This window comes from Myotis daubentonii, chromosome 7, assembly GCF_963259705.1.
Source record: "Myotis daubentonii chromosome 7, mMyoDau2.1, whole genome shotgun sequence".
NCBI lineage: Eukaryota > Metazoa > Chordata > Mammalia > Chiroptera > Vespertilionidae > Myotis > Myotis daubentonii.
In genome coordinates, this window is record NC_081846.1 from 78352742 (window position 1) to 78370052 (window position 17311).

The window sequence follows — 17311 nt, forward strand, 5'->3', positions numbered from 1 at the left end:
ATTCTCTCTGGATAAAAAGACCCTCCTCTCCTGGACATCCATTCTGTCCAGAGAAACATTGGCCCCAAGCTGTTGAATGAAGCCACCGCTCTGTCCCACGCTGACTTACACAGAGCAGCTATAAATAACTTAAGCGGATCGATCCTCAACATTCAGTAAAATCCACCCGGCACATATTCAACACGACCGCTTTCACTGGTGGGCGGTCGACAAGCGGAGGAAGTGGGTTCCTTTGTCTGGCTCGTTTTCTCAGGACTCAGGAGCCCTTTTCCAGGCAGGGAGCCAGCTCGGCAGCCCTGAGGGGGGCAGGGTGGGCACAGGGAAGGCCTGGGGATCTGAGGCGTAGGGCCCTCTCTCCAAAGCCTGGAGTGAAGGTGAAGGAGGGAGGGAGCTTGGGCCCGCTCTCTAACACTCAGAGTGAAGACGAAGGAAGGCGCCCTGGCAGGAAGCCTGAACTGTGGGGATGAAGGGGCTGCACACATACTGCTTATCACCATCCAGTCTCCCAGGCTTTTGCCTAATGGGGGTGACAGAACGAGGAGATAATGGGGTTGTGACTGGGGAGTTGCGGTGGTCTTGCCAATCTGTTATTTCATTTCTGTGTTTTTGAACAAGTGCCCAGAGGCGATGGCATTGGCTGCAGTTGGCTGGAAAGTAAATTACTGAATAAATTCTACTGCCAACAAGAGGCCATCATTGCTGGTGTCTTTTTTGAGGAGCTGGAGGGGAGGGGACTGAAGGCACCCAGGGGAGGAAGCGAGCCCACTGCACTCAGAAGGCAGCTTCAAATATTTCTCTGTAACCCTTTGGTTAATTGTAAAAAATCTGAAATAGGATCTTGACACCTTTGAGGTTGTGATTTTTATCTTCAGGAAATTTATGTGGTGACCAAAGTTTCATCCTTTGATATCTGTCTCTGTAGTTCAGTGATCTAGTCCCTGTGTGGGCACTTTCTGAAAAAAATGAAACAATCTAGCATCGAAAACAATAGGTTTTATTTCATGTTAAAATACACTCAGGTGTAGTCAAAAATAAAACGATCATCAAACCCAAAAAAGAAAAAAAACAACTCATACGTTTTTATATTTTTGTGTCAAAGACCTCTCTAGGGCAGCAGTTGCCAGCCTTTTGGACCTCAGAGACCACCAGTGGTCCGCAGACCACCAGCTGCAACCTCTGCTCTAGGGCACAGTCTGAATAGTGAGAGGGATGGCAGGCCTTTGTTGCACTGTGACCATAATTTGGTGCTACATCAACTCTGACACTGTATAAAGAATGAATTACAAAGACCACTTCTCCTCTAAGTTTTCATCCCAACACTTTATTTCACCTCCTTTCTCTTGTCTGGAGATGTGAACTTGAGGATCAACCACCAGCAAGTGCACCACCACATGTGATGAGAATGGTCCGACCCTCCGTGTTCCTTCCCAGGTACCATGGACCCTGCCACAGGACCCTGGGAGTCTGCAACAGGGCTGCACCCGCCCAACAGGCGATTTGGAAATAACAGCAGGGCAGGCCTAGGTTACTTCCAAGGAGCTGGCCGGCAGCTGGGTACTGCATGGTGATGAATCAAAAGCCCAAGTACAGGCTGATGCTACCTGAAATGACCTTTTTGTGGAGATCCACGCTTTGCCTTTTTGCTCTGCCCTAAGATGGGAACACGGACTTTAGCTGTGTTGGGCGAGTTTCTAAGAGAAGGTATTTAGATATTTCAAGGGAAATCAAAGAAATCCCATCACAAATGGGACACAGGAAATCACTCTGTCCCAGGAGATAAACAAATGTGCTTTTTAAAAATATGTGTTCTTATTGATTTTAAAGAGGAAAGGGAAGGGATATATAGAGAGAAACATGAGTGACGAGAGAGAATCATTGATTGGCTGCCTCCTGAACACCCCCTCCTGGGGATCAAAACTGTAACCCGGGCATGTGCCCTGACCAGGAATCGAACCAGTGACCTCTTGGTTATGGGTCCATATTCAAGCACTGAGCTACACTGGCTGGGTAACAAATGGTTTTTAAAAGAAGGCTGATAGTGGAGTTCTGACTACGTGCTGAGTTCATGAAAACCTGATAACATGTTTGTACAGATGGGAGGACAGAGAGAATTACTTAAACTACCCATGTCTACCCACCACAATGTGGGATTCAGAGCCAGACCAGCTGGTTCCAGAGCCCAAGCTCCATAAAGCACTTCTAATACATAGCCTCGTAGTCTAAATAATGTATTTTTTGGGCTCTGTGAATTATAGTAGTAAACATGCTATGGAGGAAAATAATATTAAAAGGTAGACGGAAATACACATGAAAGACTCAGGGAAAAGTATATCAAAGATGTATCAGTTTCTTCAGCAATTTATGCCATCTGTAGGTAGGACCCAGCTGGGTTTTTTACATCTATAAATTAGAGGGACTTGCTAACATTAACAACGGTCTTAAAATAATTTAGGACTTTTTTTTTTTATTAAGAAAAGCATTATTTTAAGCACTTTGGGAATGCCTATTTACAAATGATTATAAACCAGTTTGATGAGTTTCCTGAGAAAATTATGGTGATGACTTCTCTTAAAAACTGTTAGTTTAGCTTCAATAATTCATTCAGTGGCAAACATTTTAAAGCACTATTTCTACAACCAGGTTATATGCTAGGTATTGATGGATTCCAACCAAAAGATGATTTTCTGCCCTCACAGAATTTACTACTACTGAATAAGTGAGGTGTACACTATATGTACACCATGCAGTAACAATGTCCTCTTCTTCAAACGTAATTCAAAAATTTTATTAAGTCAAATGGATCTTTCTTTCAATGGCATAAATCTCCAAGGTCTGTTTTTCCACCAAGACCTCCAAATCTCTAAGAAGTGTAAATATTCGCTTTAACAGGTGTCAGCTGGTCTTTGCTTACAGCTGGCCCCACAGTGTTGGAACCCGCTGCCTCCAGGTCACCAAGAGCAGAGACCCCAGAGTCAGCCTGGGCCCCTCCCTCAGCCAATCAGCAAGTCCTGAGGATTAGCTTCTCAGAACTCTCTCTACTCTTCCCCTCCTCTCTCCACCATTCTTAGTTCTGGCCTCATCAATTCTTACTAAGGTTTTTGCAATAGATACGTTTTCTTTTTCCCGAAATAGAAAGATGTTTTTTTCTTGATTATAATAGAAATATACCCTCAGTGTAAAACTTTTTTTCAGAGAACAGAGAAAGATAATAAGGAAAATAAAGATGTCATCCATCATCTTACCACCTAGACATAACCACTGTTAATGGGCTTTTCCCCCTAAGGGATCTTTTTTTGTCCTCAAATCAAAATTGGATCCTATTATACCTACTCTTTTGGGAACTTTCTTCACTTACCCAATGTGCCACAGGTGCCTTTCTGGGTTAATAACCACAGCTCATCGCTGCTTGCTAAAGCCGTACTTCAGTGGGTGACTTATCTCATCAGCCACGATGCCACGTGTTGGGCTGCCAGCATTACTCTGTAGAACTAACCAGCCTTCCCCCAGGCCATTCGAATCTTTTTCATTCAGACAGAATCCTGACCCCTCGGCTGTCCCCACTCTCCCTGCCTCAGAGAATAGGGCACATAATCCAGAGGGCTCCACCTGGCCTGAGCTTAGTTGAAAGATGGGTTTATGATCCAAGTCCCACCAGTCATAGTTGCTCTAGGACCAGCCAGAGCTACGTTTGAAGTCACTGTCCTCCAGCTCCATTCATAGAGATGGCAGGGTGGAAGTCGATAGCTATAGATGCCATCTGTGTGCCTATGTGAGGACAGCTGCCTGAGAATAATGCCAATCCAGAGAAATGGAGCCAAGAGATGGAGAGAATAAAGACATCTTCCAAGCCCCAAATTAAGCTGTCTAAAGCCACTTTTGACAATTCCCAGTGGGAAGAGCCAACAAATCCTTGTGATCAAGTCTAGATGACATAAATCCTGCTTGATACACCCTACCACAGACGTTTAAGATGATTCCAATTCTTGACGATCTACATGTCTCCCCACCTGAATATAATATAAGCTCAATGAAGGGAGCTTCATTCATGCCTTTCAGCTCACTGGTATAGACAATGTACATCACACAGATCACTGAACCCCTGTAAACTCTGTTGTGAATGTATAAGTAGTCTCCGAATCTCCAGTCTTGACCCTTTCCCTCTGCTCCCTCACTCTAATCCATCCTCTGTGGTGCCTGACCAGGTACACGTGAAGATAGCAGGTTCCTGCTGAAAGACGCCACCCCCTTCAGGATGAAGCAGGGGGCACACCTCTCATTCAGCTTCATTGCAGGTCACCCTTCCACCAACACTGCTCTTCCACAAGACCTTCTGGGGGTTCCCAAAGCCATGCTTTCCCGTTTTATCTTATGCTGACATCTGTCTGGCACATCTATCACTTCCTCCTCCCTTTAAGTCCCGGCACCCATCACCTTCCAGTTGAGGGATTCCCCCTTCCTCTCAGATCATGAAGAGTTAGAGCCCCACCACACACCACCATCTGCCCTGACAGACTGCAGGCTCTCTGAGGACTGAGCCATGTTTAAGTGTCTGTGAATTCCCAGAGTCCAGTAGAAATACAGCAAATATGTTTTGAATGCATGATTAAGTCAATGAGGAATGCTTAATTAGCTGATGAGATTGATTTGTAGGTAGATCTATATTACAAGGCAGCAGTGGCTATGCCTAAACTACTTCTACCATCATGCCCTTTACACAAAAGCCCCAAAACCAAAGCCTGTTTTTCAAGGCAGCTCATCACTCTATCCCAGAACCTAGCTCAGGTCTGGTATAAGTGATCAATAAATATTTATTGAACTGATAAATCAACAAAAAGTTGATGTTGGGAAGAAGGGAAACAAATCAGTAATATAAACTTTTAAAATCCTAACATCACAGTTTTTTAAAAATACATTTTTATTGATTTCAGAGAGGAAGGGAGAGGGAGAGAGAGATAGAAACATCAATGATGAGAGAGAATCACTGATTGGCAGCCTCTGCCATGCCCCCCCACCCCCACCACTGGGGATGGAGCCTGCAACCTGGGCATGTGCCCTGACTGGAATAGAACCATGACCTCCTGGTTCATAGGTCGATGCTTAATCACTGAACAACACAGGCTAGGCACATCACAGGTTTTTAAATATCTTCACTCATTTAACATCAGAACATTTATTGAGCACATACTATGAACCAGGCAACAACTTAGAAGCTGATGATATACCAGTGAACTGACAAGCATAAATGAAGCTCCCTTCATTGAGCTTATATTCAGGTGGGGATGCAGGTAGTAAGTAAATAATGTTATAGATAAAAAAAGAAATAAACACAATTGGTTTGGTGATCAATACTGAACTCTAGCTAATGGTATCATGCTAAAACATCTAAGGATTAAGTGTTCTTTTATGTATAATAAAGGTGAACTGATGGATGGAGAGAACTGATGAATATTCATGGATTGCTATGTCATAGAATAAAGCAAACTGTTAATTGTAGAGTCTAGGTGGTGGGTTTCTACTGTACATTTCTCTCACCTTTTTCATATATTTGAAAAATGTTGTTAAAACAAAGGAAGACTATTGTCTGCCATCATATTCACATTGTTGATTCTAATTTCTATGATAATGAAACTGGCATGATATAAAAAACTTTATTGAAAAATAAAGATACATCACACAGGAAGTAATCTGGTCTTTAAAACTGTACACAGACAGTGAGTGATGGTTGCTTTGAATTTTACCAAAACTAACTTTTTTGAAATGGTAGTGGTACCAGGCTCTCTGAGAGACAGAAGGCTGGGGCATGGACTGGGGAAACTATTATAAATAGCTGAGTTAAAAAGACAAGTGCCTGAACTGTTGGCAGAAGCACACTAGAGTAAAATTTTCAAGTGTCAAAAAACAATTTATGAGCAATGGACTCCTGAGAGAACATCGCATATGAAGAGACTTTGGCTGTATAAGAAACTGCAAGCTGATCCTATTATTCACTGGTCTGCACAGCAGTGGGAGCCCTCCCGGCCCAAATTAAAGGCCAAAAGGGCAGTTTAAATCACAAACAGCCCTTTGCTTGTCACGGTCTAAAAAGAAAACCGTACATGGAAGCAACTGACCCTTAGCTGAAGCTAACAGATCTGCCCCTGCCGTGAAAGGGAAGGCTCGTTTCTAAAACACTTGCTTTTTGCCCAGCCAGCATGGCTCAGTGGTTGAGCACTGACCTATGAACCATGAGGTGGAGATTCAATTCCTGGTCAGGGCACAAACCTGGGTTGCGGGCTTGATCCCTGATGTGGGGCGTGCAGGAAGCAGCCGATCAATAATTCTCTCTCATCCTTGATGTTTCTTTCTCTCTCTCTCCCTCCCTCTTCCTCTCTGCAATCAATAAACTATATTTAAAAAATAAATAAAATCTTGCTTTATCAGGCAAAAAATAAATAAAACTCTTTGTCAACAAGCCACTATTTCGATCTGATCCTGCATATACACGTGGCTGGAAGTTCAAGTCCTTGGAGAAATAAGAGTTAGAATGTTAATGACAATCAATATGATCTGAACAACTCTTTAAACCTAACCATGTGCATGAGTTCTGTGGGGAGACAGAGAGAGCAACATGAACCTAGGTGCCTCAGGAAGGTTCTGGAATATGAAATCTGTGCGACACTTCTTACCCTTCCCTATCTTCTTGCATGGACTAAAAACAGAATAGGACTTAGCATTCAATTTAATTTAATTTAATTCAATCAATAAATATTTTCTGAATGCCCGCCATGTACCAGGCATTCTTCAGCATGTTGGAATTTTAGAATGAAGAAAACAGACAAAACCCTTACTAACACATGCCTCAGATTGTAGGGGAAAATAATAAACAAAAGTAAGCGTGACATAAATGCTGGCTGGTGATATAATTATGGAGGAAAATAAAGCATTTACAATGGGGGAGTGAGTCAGAGTTAATCTCACTGAAGTGTCATTTGAATTAAAGTCCTGTAGAAGGAGATAGGGAAGTCTAAGGAACAACTAAGAATGTTCTGGAAGACAGAACAATCAATGCAAAGGTCCTAGAGTAGGAGTGTGCCCGGGCCATCCAAGAAACAGCAAGGAGGCTAGAAAGCGGTGAGCAAAAAGACACACAGTGAGAGATGAGGCCAGGCAGGCCGTGGGCTAGACCACACCAGGCCTTGAGGCCACTGGCACGACTTGTCTTTCCCTATGGCAGATCCCGTGGCACTGTGAGCACAGGGGTGTCATGATCTGACTTAAATTTTAATTCACTTCATTTTGTAGTTGGGTATAATTGTTCTTTACTCATTAATTCAACAGATATTTATCACCAATGAGGTAACCACTTCAGGCACTGAATCATGCTCAAAGGCTCACAGACTGGGCTCTGGGCTGGAACACAGGTGCTATGAGAGCCTCAGAGAGGACAGCCCGGCTCAAGAGGGAAATCTTTCCTGGGGACGTGTGCCTCCCGAAGGATGAGCAGGCGAAGGGGAGTGAAGGAGACAGGCTTCCAGACAAGGGAGCAGCATATCAAACAGTCTGGCTGGCAGAGAGAACTTGGCACCTAAGAGCCAAGAGGAGGCAAGACAACACCTGAGGTGGGCAGGAGCTGGATGGTGCCAGAATCCTGACAAGGAGGTTCGGATCTAGGACCTGGTGTCCTCTTTAAAGACTCTGTGGTGTGTTCACTGGAGCAAAGAGAAGATGAGGCCAGACAAGTACGTCTCAATCTTTCTACCATGAGCATCGGGGAAGAATGACCTGGGCTGGGAAGTGCTGTGTTCAAATCCAGCTCTGCACTTACAATTCTGGGCAGATTACTTTAAACTTCTGGGGCTTAATTTGAATAACAGGGACTAAATGAGATTATGTATGTCAAGTATAGGCACAAAGCTGGTGGCCAGTAATGAATGACTTGGCCCCTCTCTCTCACCAAATTCTAATCCCAATTTGATGAACTGGCACAATTAGTTCTTCATCTGCAGCCTTTTAACAAAAAGGCCATGCACCCTTTCCCAACACTTCACCTAGAATCTCAAAGGTGAGAGAGCACCAGGAGTGCTAAAGGGGCATAAGTTGGAGAACTGGAAGGCTTTATTTTGCAGTCACCATGAAGGTCAAGAGTGAGGCATTTGCTCCCCTGCACTGCTTTCCTTTCCACGAATTTTGCCCAGGGAATAGGTTTTTGTCAGCTGTCTTAGTTTCTTCCCTCCTCCTCGGCATAACCTTCTGCTCTACCCTACACATCTCCCTTACCATGAAATGGGATGACCAACCATCTCATTTGCATGGGACAGAGGATGTTCCCATGATGCAGCCATTCGCCTTGAAAACTGGGATGAGTTGGTCGTCCTTACTGTGAACCAACACTTTCACGGCCCCCCCCCCCGCCCCCCACAGAAGTGTGACAGAATAAACAGGATGTGCTTTGCCTCGATGTTGAGGGCCGTTCTGCCCCATTCAACAAAGCTGTGATGTCTAAAGTGGAGGTATGATAAAGCCTTAATTTTGATCATATGCCTCCTGCCCCATAAGGAAGAAACCTGGAGAGCAGACACCTCAGCATCCCGCATAGCCCAGCACACCTGCATGGTCAGTACATACACTGAACAAGTGGTAAAAGCAACAACCCCAAAATATTCCAGTCCAAGTCTTCAACTCACTCCCACAATGAACAGCAAATGAATTAGGCTTGGTCACTTCTTAAACCCTTGTTAAGGAACAACCTTGGGGAGATAGGGAAAGAGGATGTTAAAAAAAGATGGACTGGAGATGAAGTGGAAAGACTAAATTAACACCTCCCAGGTCTCCAATCTCTTCACTCAACTTCGTTACATCTCCGACTTTCCTGCTTCAAATTACCTCACAAACCGAAAAAAGCTGAATAGTCCCCAGCCTCGACTGTAACTACAGATTGTGAGCACCCAGAAGGCAGATTCTTTAGAGTCTTCATATTGTGAGTGACAGCTGAAATGTTGCAGGTACTCAAAAAATTAGTCCACTAAATAAACAGAAACCTACAGAGGCAGACACTACTAGAAATAAGAAAATGTTCTGTGATAGTGATATGAATAGTGAGGCTGTTAAGAAGACAGACTACTAAACATTATTCAAAGTTTTCCACTGTAGGATGTAAATATAGGCCTGAAATGAAACTTGCCTGAAACTAGGAATAAGGAGTTTAATCATCTCTGCTATTGCTACTTCCAGCCAGTCTCCAGAGGAAGAAGGAAAAACTTCATTAGGTGACTGTTTCACCACTGATGATGCTTTACGCAAGCCAGATGTGGCTGTGAGAGAGGGTGTCTGCAGGTAGATCATTAGAACTACCTGAATAGCGGACAACTCAAGCTAAAAGTCATCACTGTGGGGTTTTATTTCTCTCCTCTGAACTGTATAGACAAATGCCTTCTCCATGGGCAGATTGCTTTCTTTCTGAAGTATAACATATCTTGCTTGGGACTGAGAAAACATAAAAGAGATTGTCTTTGGGAGTTAAGAGAAAGCAGCACACACAGCAGACTAAAGGCCACCGGCTAAAGTGATGCCTACATGTTTGGTCAAGACAAGTCCCTGGAAAGCTCAGAAAAAGCAACAATTAAGTCTCAAAAGCATCTCCAAATAAATACAGATTAGGAGCTAGCAACTTGAAGTATAAAACAGACCTAGAAATGATGGTTTTAAAAAATTATATAAGTGGAAGACAAGGAGATGCAAAATTTTAGTGTGTGTGTGTGTGTGTGTGTGTGTGTGTGTGTGTGTGTGTTAAACCAAAGTAAAAGGTAATGCTTGCACTGGTATACGGGACACATTTTTGGTGGGGAGGGGCTTTCTCTGTTTCTGTAATAGAGTTATGTGTCTTTTTAAATTTCATTGGAAGATGGAGAAAGACATTTAAATAGACCCTTAAAAAAATTCTGCTCTCAGGGTGATTTGAAGGAGGCAGGAGTGGTGAGGAATCTGGGCGGCACCTTCCAGACCAGCAGGCCTCTGGGAGGCTGGGCCAGGACCTGGGGAGGCGGGTACGTGAGGGAAACAGGGGCAGGGACCCGGCACACACGGGCAATACATGAGCATATTTGTATATCAATTATGTAATGATTACTATCAGCCCATAAGCTAAGCACCAGGAAGCCTGCACTTCAGACCACTAGCACAGCCACATTTTCTCCAAAGGGCGAGGTAATCAAAGATTTTGTGGGAAAGACAGGGCTGGACTGGACTGGACCCCACCGCTTTGTCATGGGGGAGGGAAGAGCCCCTCTCCCAAAGATGCACCCAAGTTCTCTGAGGGCAGTTTTGGGAAGCAGGGTGCAGGCTTGCTGTGTGCTGCTGCAAATTCTTCAACTAACACATTGCAACATGATAAAACATCTCAAGCCGCTTGCTTCATTGCCCTCTTTCCTCCATTGAAGATAGCCTCATCCATGGGGAATTCTCCCACCAATTGTTACTTGATGGATTTAGCAGCCAGTGAGGATCTTGCCTCGCTCCATTATCTCATTAGCTGCTACACAATGCTGAGTTTCTAATTCCTGGGTCCTTTTGCATTTATTAGCTGTGATTTCTCCATGATTAACAACTTTCTCTCATCAACTATCTGACTGTCTTCAAATACAATTTGTCTTAGAAAATCAGGATCAAAGTGGAATTCTTTCCCCGTATTGTTCAGGGTAATGAAGATGTATCCTAGCAACTTGCAAAGGTGACCGATTGATTTTGCGGGTTTTTCTCATTTGAAGTGTCATGGACTCCTGGATCATTTGTCATTGGTCTGATTTCAATCCACTGCAGTGATTATTCATTTTGATATTCTGACTACCCTATCTCCGGCTCCTGCATCCCCTGACCCCACCCCTGGTTGGCCTCAGCTCCCAGGATGTCCCCTCTTGCACTTTTCCTGCCCTAGTCCGGGAACCAATTACGTATCGAAGCAGGAGTTCCTTTTAGTGGGAAAGTGTTTAGGGAATACTAGTCTGAGTGCTAGTGAGTCATCCTTACTTTTGATCCTTTCAAAGTACAGAGCTGGGAAATATGGTCTTTTTAAAGAGAAAAATTTCATACTACTATTGATATTTCTTATTCAAGTTAGATATTATACACTCTTTACTTAAATTCTTTAAATACTTCCCCTTTCTTATATTCTGAAAATTTTGGCTCCTACAGTATACCCAGAATATTTTCAAATAACAATATAAATGTTTCCCACTATAAATGTACAGTCCAAAGACTGTTTTGAAGTCACTTGAAATGAGTATTTTCTCTGCATGGGAGATTGACAGCACCTGATATATCACTGGGTTTGTTTTGTTTCAGTTATTAGTGAATACTTCCCGCTTTGATTTTTCTTTTTAGGTTATATAAAAACAGTAATGGTTCTAAAGTGGAAATAAGGTACATTAAGAGACATCTACTTTCCACCCCTGACCTTACACACCCCCCTCCAGTGATAGTCATTTGTATTAGCTTATTTATTACTCCTTTATTTCTTTTGAAAATACAAGCAAATTTATATACACTACTGTACTCACACATTTTCCTCCACACCCTTCTTATATACAAGGGAGAGCTCTGCCCAGAGCCCTGCACTTGGGTTTCTATCACTTAACTAGAGGCCCGATGCACGGAATTCGTGTAAGGGCCTTGGCTGCGGCGAGGACCTCTGCTGCAGCCCCCGCCCGCCGCTGCTGCCACCACGGCTGGGGGCCTCTACCACCACTGCCACGGCCCCTGCCCACCGCGGCTTTGTCCGGAAGGAAGGACATCCGGAAGGATGTCTGGTCTAATTAGCATATTATGCTTTTATTATTATAGATTATTGTACATGGAGCCTAGACTCTGTCCACAGCCCCTGTTATTCACTCAGTCCCCTACTGGGAGCAATCAGGCTCTTTCTAGTCTGTATTGCAAACAGTGCCCCAATAAACAGCCTTTGCACAGGCCTCTTTCTATTTCCCTTACCTACCTTTGGAATAGGTTCCTAGATAGGATCTCTTCAGTGCCAGGAAAGATGCACTGGCAGTTCTGCGAGGTGGTGACACCTACCCCCCCAGCATGAGGGTGAGAGCAGGCTGCTGTCCCTGGGCTTTGCCCCTGGAATGGCTGGGCTAGCAAACCTTTGACCGTGGGCCAATCTGATATGTGGGACGTGGTATCTTGGTGCGGTTTGAACACACATTTCTCTATTGTGAGTGAAGTTAACATATTTTCATATATTTGAGGTAATACATTTCATTTTCCTCTGAAACGGTAATAGCTTTTGCCCATTTTCATACTGGATTGTAGAATTTTTTTACTCATTATTTTTAGAAGTTCTTTATATATTAGGGATACTAGCCCTCTGCTAAATAATTTGTTTATGGCAGTGGTTCTCAACCTTCTGGCCCTTTAAATACAGTTCCTCATGATGTGACCCAACCATAAAATTATTTTCGTTGCTACTTCATAACTGTAATGTTGCTACTGTTGTGAATCGTAATGTAAATATCTGATATGCAGGATGGTCTTAGGCGACCCCTGTGAAAGGGTCGTTCAACCGCCAAAGGGGTCGCGACCCACAAGTTGAGAACCGCTGGCTTATGGCGTTATTGTTTTTGACATACACATTCTTTTTTTTTTTTTTTAAGGGCTGTCTAATGTACCAGTTTTCCCCTTGATTCCTGCTGAATGAGAGTCAATTAGGACACACATACTTCCCAGGGAACAGGAATTAATCTGTCTTCATCTCTAGTTACACTGTAAGCAGTGAATTTCTTTCATTTCAACCTGCACTGTGGAAATCCTCCATTTATGTACAACAAAATGTGTTTTTCAGGACTCTGAATTCCAACATTCTAAAAGAGAACTTTATAATACTTTCTGAAAAAGCTTATTCCCACCCCCTGGGATTAGAAAAACTCCATCCAGTGGAGGGCATACATATCAATTCCGGCCACTTTAGACATAGGTAACATTTTTCCATTTGACATTAACACAGGTTACTTCTTAGGCTATTTTGTATGACCTTATCCCAGCCCCTCAAAGTTACACATGCTTTATACCATGCTGACCGGCCATCTGTCACCCAACAAGCCCTATATTTTTTTGTCCCCTAAACTGTGCTCCAGGAACAGTCACGTTTACCATGCACAGAACACGCTCTCACAGATCTCTCTGAGCTGATTTTAAAAGGAACTCTTCTCAATTCTCTCTTCTCATACCTTATGCCCCGGGATTAGCCCCATGTGCCTGCTGCTACATTCAGACGACCTGAGAAAAGAGCCATCTTCAGCCGGCTGCAGAAGAGGGGGTGAGGCAACCATGCAGGAAGAGGCAGGGCAGGGGAACAGATTCACATCTCAGATACGCGTTCTAGGTGGAAACCTCTGGATTAAAATGTTCTGATCGTATTGGAAAATGGGAATTCTCCACTCTGAGCGTGCAAATGAACTATCTTACTCAGGCGACCTTTTGTTTACGGAACTGAATGTCATCACCTGAATGTCATCACCGGGATCTACTGACTCAGACAACAAACCTGCTCTTTGCATGAACACTATCAAATCTGGCTTCACAGTATTCTGCTGATTTTAAATGAAATGAGGTAAACTGACAGAAGTGGGAGAAAAACCTGACCCACAGCGAGGGCCAGTTAGTGCATCATCTCTCAGTGTGTCCAGTACATCTCCTCCTAAAATAACCACTGCTCTTGGTGGCAATAACAACACGTGAACAAAAGAAGTGAGATTTCCTTTTGAGTCCGTGTTTAAGAAGTTGGTAAAGTATGAAACAGTTTTAAAAAGTTCCATTTAGGTCCTGACCAGGTGGCTTAGTTGGTTAGAGGGTGATCCAAATATACCAAGGCTTCAGGTATGATCCCTGGTAGGAGCACATATAAGAATCAACCACTGAATGCATCAATAATAACAACCAGTGTTTCTCTCTCTCTCCCTTCCTCTGTCTGTCACTCAACAGTCAAAAATAAAATAACAGTTCCATTTTAAAAAGGCTAACAGTTTTCTTTGCAAAATTTGATGCGTAAGTAATTAAGGTTTGCTTATTTGGAAAATGTGTGGCCACAGAAGACCCCATTCCTTGTCTCTAATCAAGTGGACCCTACACAGCACCTGTGGGGCAGGCAACAGGTGTAGTGTCTGCCAACCCAAAGTGGACCCAAAGCCCTTTCCCTACGGTTTCTCATGATACGTCCTGTGGAAACATTTTTCTCCAGAACTCTTCTAAGTGCTCACCTGGCCTTTGATAATAATTAAGAAAAAATTCCATTATTCCCAAGGCACATATTTCTACAACTCAGGGCCCTGGGGATCATAAGCTCAAATACATGCCATCTACTCTCTTTCCCCATTTGTCTGTGGCAGCATTCTAAAAGGCAGGTGCGAGATAGGAATACTCACGGAACATGGTGTAAAACTGCTGCGGGTTCAGATTCCACTTTCCCCAGGGGGTCTTGTGGCCTTTGGACTGGGCGTAGCTGGCATGGTTAAACTCCGGCTCGGTGCCGAAAGAGTCCAGGACGCGCAGCATGCACCTGCAAGAAAAAGCGCTGTGGGTAAAACTGCAACCTTGACCCAAAGTTCCGGAAGTAAAAGCTCCAACCCCTCCTTTCAGGCACTGCCAAAAAGGGACAGATACTTAAAAAAAAAAAAAAATATATATATATATATATATATATATATATATATATATATATATATATATATATAAATAAATAATTGGTTTCAGAGAGGAAGGGAGAGGGAGAGAGAGAGAGAGATAAAAACATCAACGATGAGAGAGAATCATTGATCGGCTGCCTCCTACATGCTCCCATTGGGGATCGAGCCCACAACCTGGGCATGTGCCCTTGATTGGAATCAAACCTGGGACCCTTCAGTCCACAGGCCGACGCTCTATCCACTGAGACAAATCAGCCAGGGCAGATACTTTAAACGGGAAATGCCACTGGACAGGCATTGAGAGGTTTTAGAATAGCTGTGTAACCAAGCATCTCCATATGTGACTTGGACCATCACGCAGCAGACACAATGTACTTCAGAGAATGACTCAAACACCCATGAAATAAAGTTCTCCAACGCACCCTGGCTGGTCGCTCAGTTGGTGGGAGCATCATCCCATACACCAAAACAGTATGGGTTCCATCCCTGGTTGGGGTGCATACAGGAGGCAACTGATTCATGTTTCTCTCTCACATTGATGTTTTGGTTTTTTTTCCTCTCTCTCTCTCTCTCTCAAATTAATACACATATCCTCCTTAGGTGAGGATAAAAAAAGAGAGAGATGAGTAAATGTTCCCCAAAGCTGAACTGCAGAGTGCATGCTCACTGCTGTGTCCCAGCAGGCTGAGCAGCCCGTGGTGCCTAAGGACACTTATTGAAGAAATAAAGAACTGCCATTTTTAGAGGCCACTATGTATACTTTGTGTCCCCCAAAATTTATGTGTTGAAATCCTAACCCGCAAAGGTGATGGTATTAGCAGATGGGGCTGTTGGGAGATGGTTAGGTCATGAGGGTAGAGCCCTCGTGAATAGGATTAGTGGCCTTATAAAGGAAACTCTGGATTGCTCCCTAGCCCCTTCCATCCTGTGAGAATTCAAGAAGTCTGAGACCTGGAAGACAGCCCTCATTTGGCCATGCTCGCACCCTGTCTTGGGCTCTCAGTTTCCAGAATGTGAGCAGCGAAGAATGCTTGCTGTGCACAAGCCCCCAGCCTGTGCTATTATCTTACAGCAGCTGCAACAGATGAAGATGGAGGTCTTATTCTGCTCAAAGCACATGGCATGCCTTATCTTTTTCAACATTTTCACCAATTAATTAGAGTATGTGATTTTAGGTAAAGCTTAGAATCTTGCTCAAAAGGCAATGGTGATTTTCATGTGTCTGATAGTAAGAGAATACGACTGCTTCCTCCCAGAGCCTGAAGTGAAACTGAAGATGTTTCATTTGGCTGTTCCACCAAAGCCTTCCAACAGGGCTGGCCGAATCCCATCTACAGCCTATTTCAGCATAGCCTTCAAGCTATGAATGATCTTTACATCTTTAGTTGAACAATAAACAGAATAGTTTGTGACATGTGAAAATTTTATAAAATTCCATTTTTAGCATTCAAAAATAAAGTTGTATTTTAATATAGCTACACCCAGTTGTTTGTACATTATTTGTGGCTGCTTTCACACAATAATAGTGGAGTGAGGAGAGATAGAGACCATCCGTCCAGAAAAGCCTAAAATATTTACTATCTGGCCCCTTACAAGAAAAGCCTGCTGACCTCTGCTTTAGGGTGCACATGGAATGACCAATCAGAAGAAAAGACTCAATACTGAAACAGAATGTATTGATTTTGGTTACATTTATTTCATTACTAATTCTCAAAACATAGATGTAAATTTAGCTCATAAATGACCTATAAAAATAGCAGTATTTTCTGTTGTTATGTATCAATACTGCTTCTGAATAGCTCTTACTGGACCAACAAGTGTGAAAGTAAATAAAGATTAAAGCCCATATTTTAGAATCAGAGGATGGCAATGATTTTTAAGTATTTGATTCAGTTTCTTTCTTCTCTTTTCCATTTTCAAGAAGTTCATTCTTCCAAGTTTTTTTTTAAAAAAATACTCACCTGAGGATATGTTTATTTATTTTAGAGAGAGGAAGGGAGGAAGAGGGCGACGGAGAGGGTCAGGGAGAGGGGGAGGGAGAGGGAGAGGGAGAGAGAGAAACATCCATGTGTGAGAGAAGTATCGATTGGTTGCCTCCTGTACGTGCCCCAAGGATTCATCCCGCACCCTAGGTATGTACCCTGACGGGGAACTGAACCTGTGACCTTTTGGTGCATGAGATGACACTTCAACAAACAGCCACCCAACCAAAGCCCAACTTTTCATTTTTACATCAATGTATGATTCAGGAAAAAAAGTGCAACTATCAGATTGGTTGTTCCAGGAAGAGCAACAGTAAATTGCCATTTTGGTGAGATGATGTTCTCATCAGAGATCAGCATCACCAGTCTAGACAAGGAAGAAAAGAGAAGGAAAAGAAAAGGCAGGTAGAAGAGGGCGGGCCGTGACCAGGTGGGAAATACAAGCTGACCACAGAAAGCACCTCCTTGCCTGGATTCCTGTGTGACTCAAGGAACAGGCCATCATCACAGTGACCACTGCCACAACAGGCACAAGAACGTGTTACCAGCCTGGCAGACAAGAGGCAGACAGAAATGGATGTCCACACTCCAGGAAAAAGGTAGGGATGCAAGGAACTGATCCACGCCTGTTTTTCCTGCTCTTTGAGCAGCTCTCTTATTTATAAAACATTCCCA

At 43.4% G+C, this 17311-nt stretch overlaps 1 protein-coding gene across 4 annotated transcripts in view; it reads right to left on the reverse strand.

The window, feature by feature from the left end:
- MGAT5 (alpha-1,6-mannosylglycoprotein 6-beta-N-acetylglucosaminyltransferase) overlaps nucleotides 1-17311 on the reverse strand; it is a 362213-nt gene that overhangs the window by 93401 nt on the left and 251501 nt on the right. For all 4 annotated transcript variants that reach the window (XM_059704617.1, XM_059704616.1, XM_059704618.1 and 1 more), the window contains one exon: nucleotides 14394-14527. In XM_059704617.1, coding sequence (XP_059560600.1) covers nucleotides 14394-14527 — 134 coding nt within the window. The remainder of the gene's footprint in view (nucleotides 1-14393; nucleotides 14528-17311) is intronic.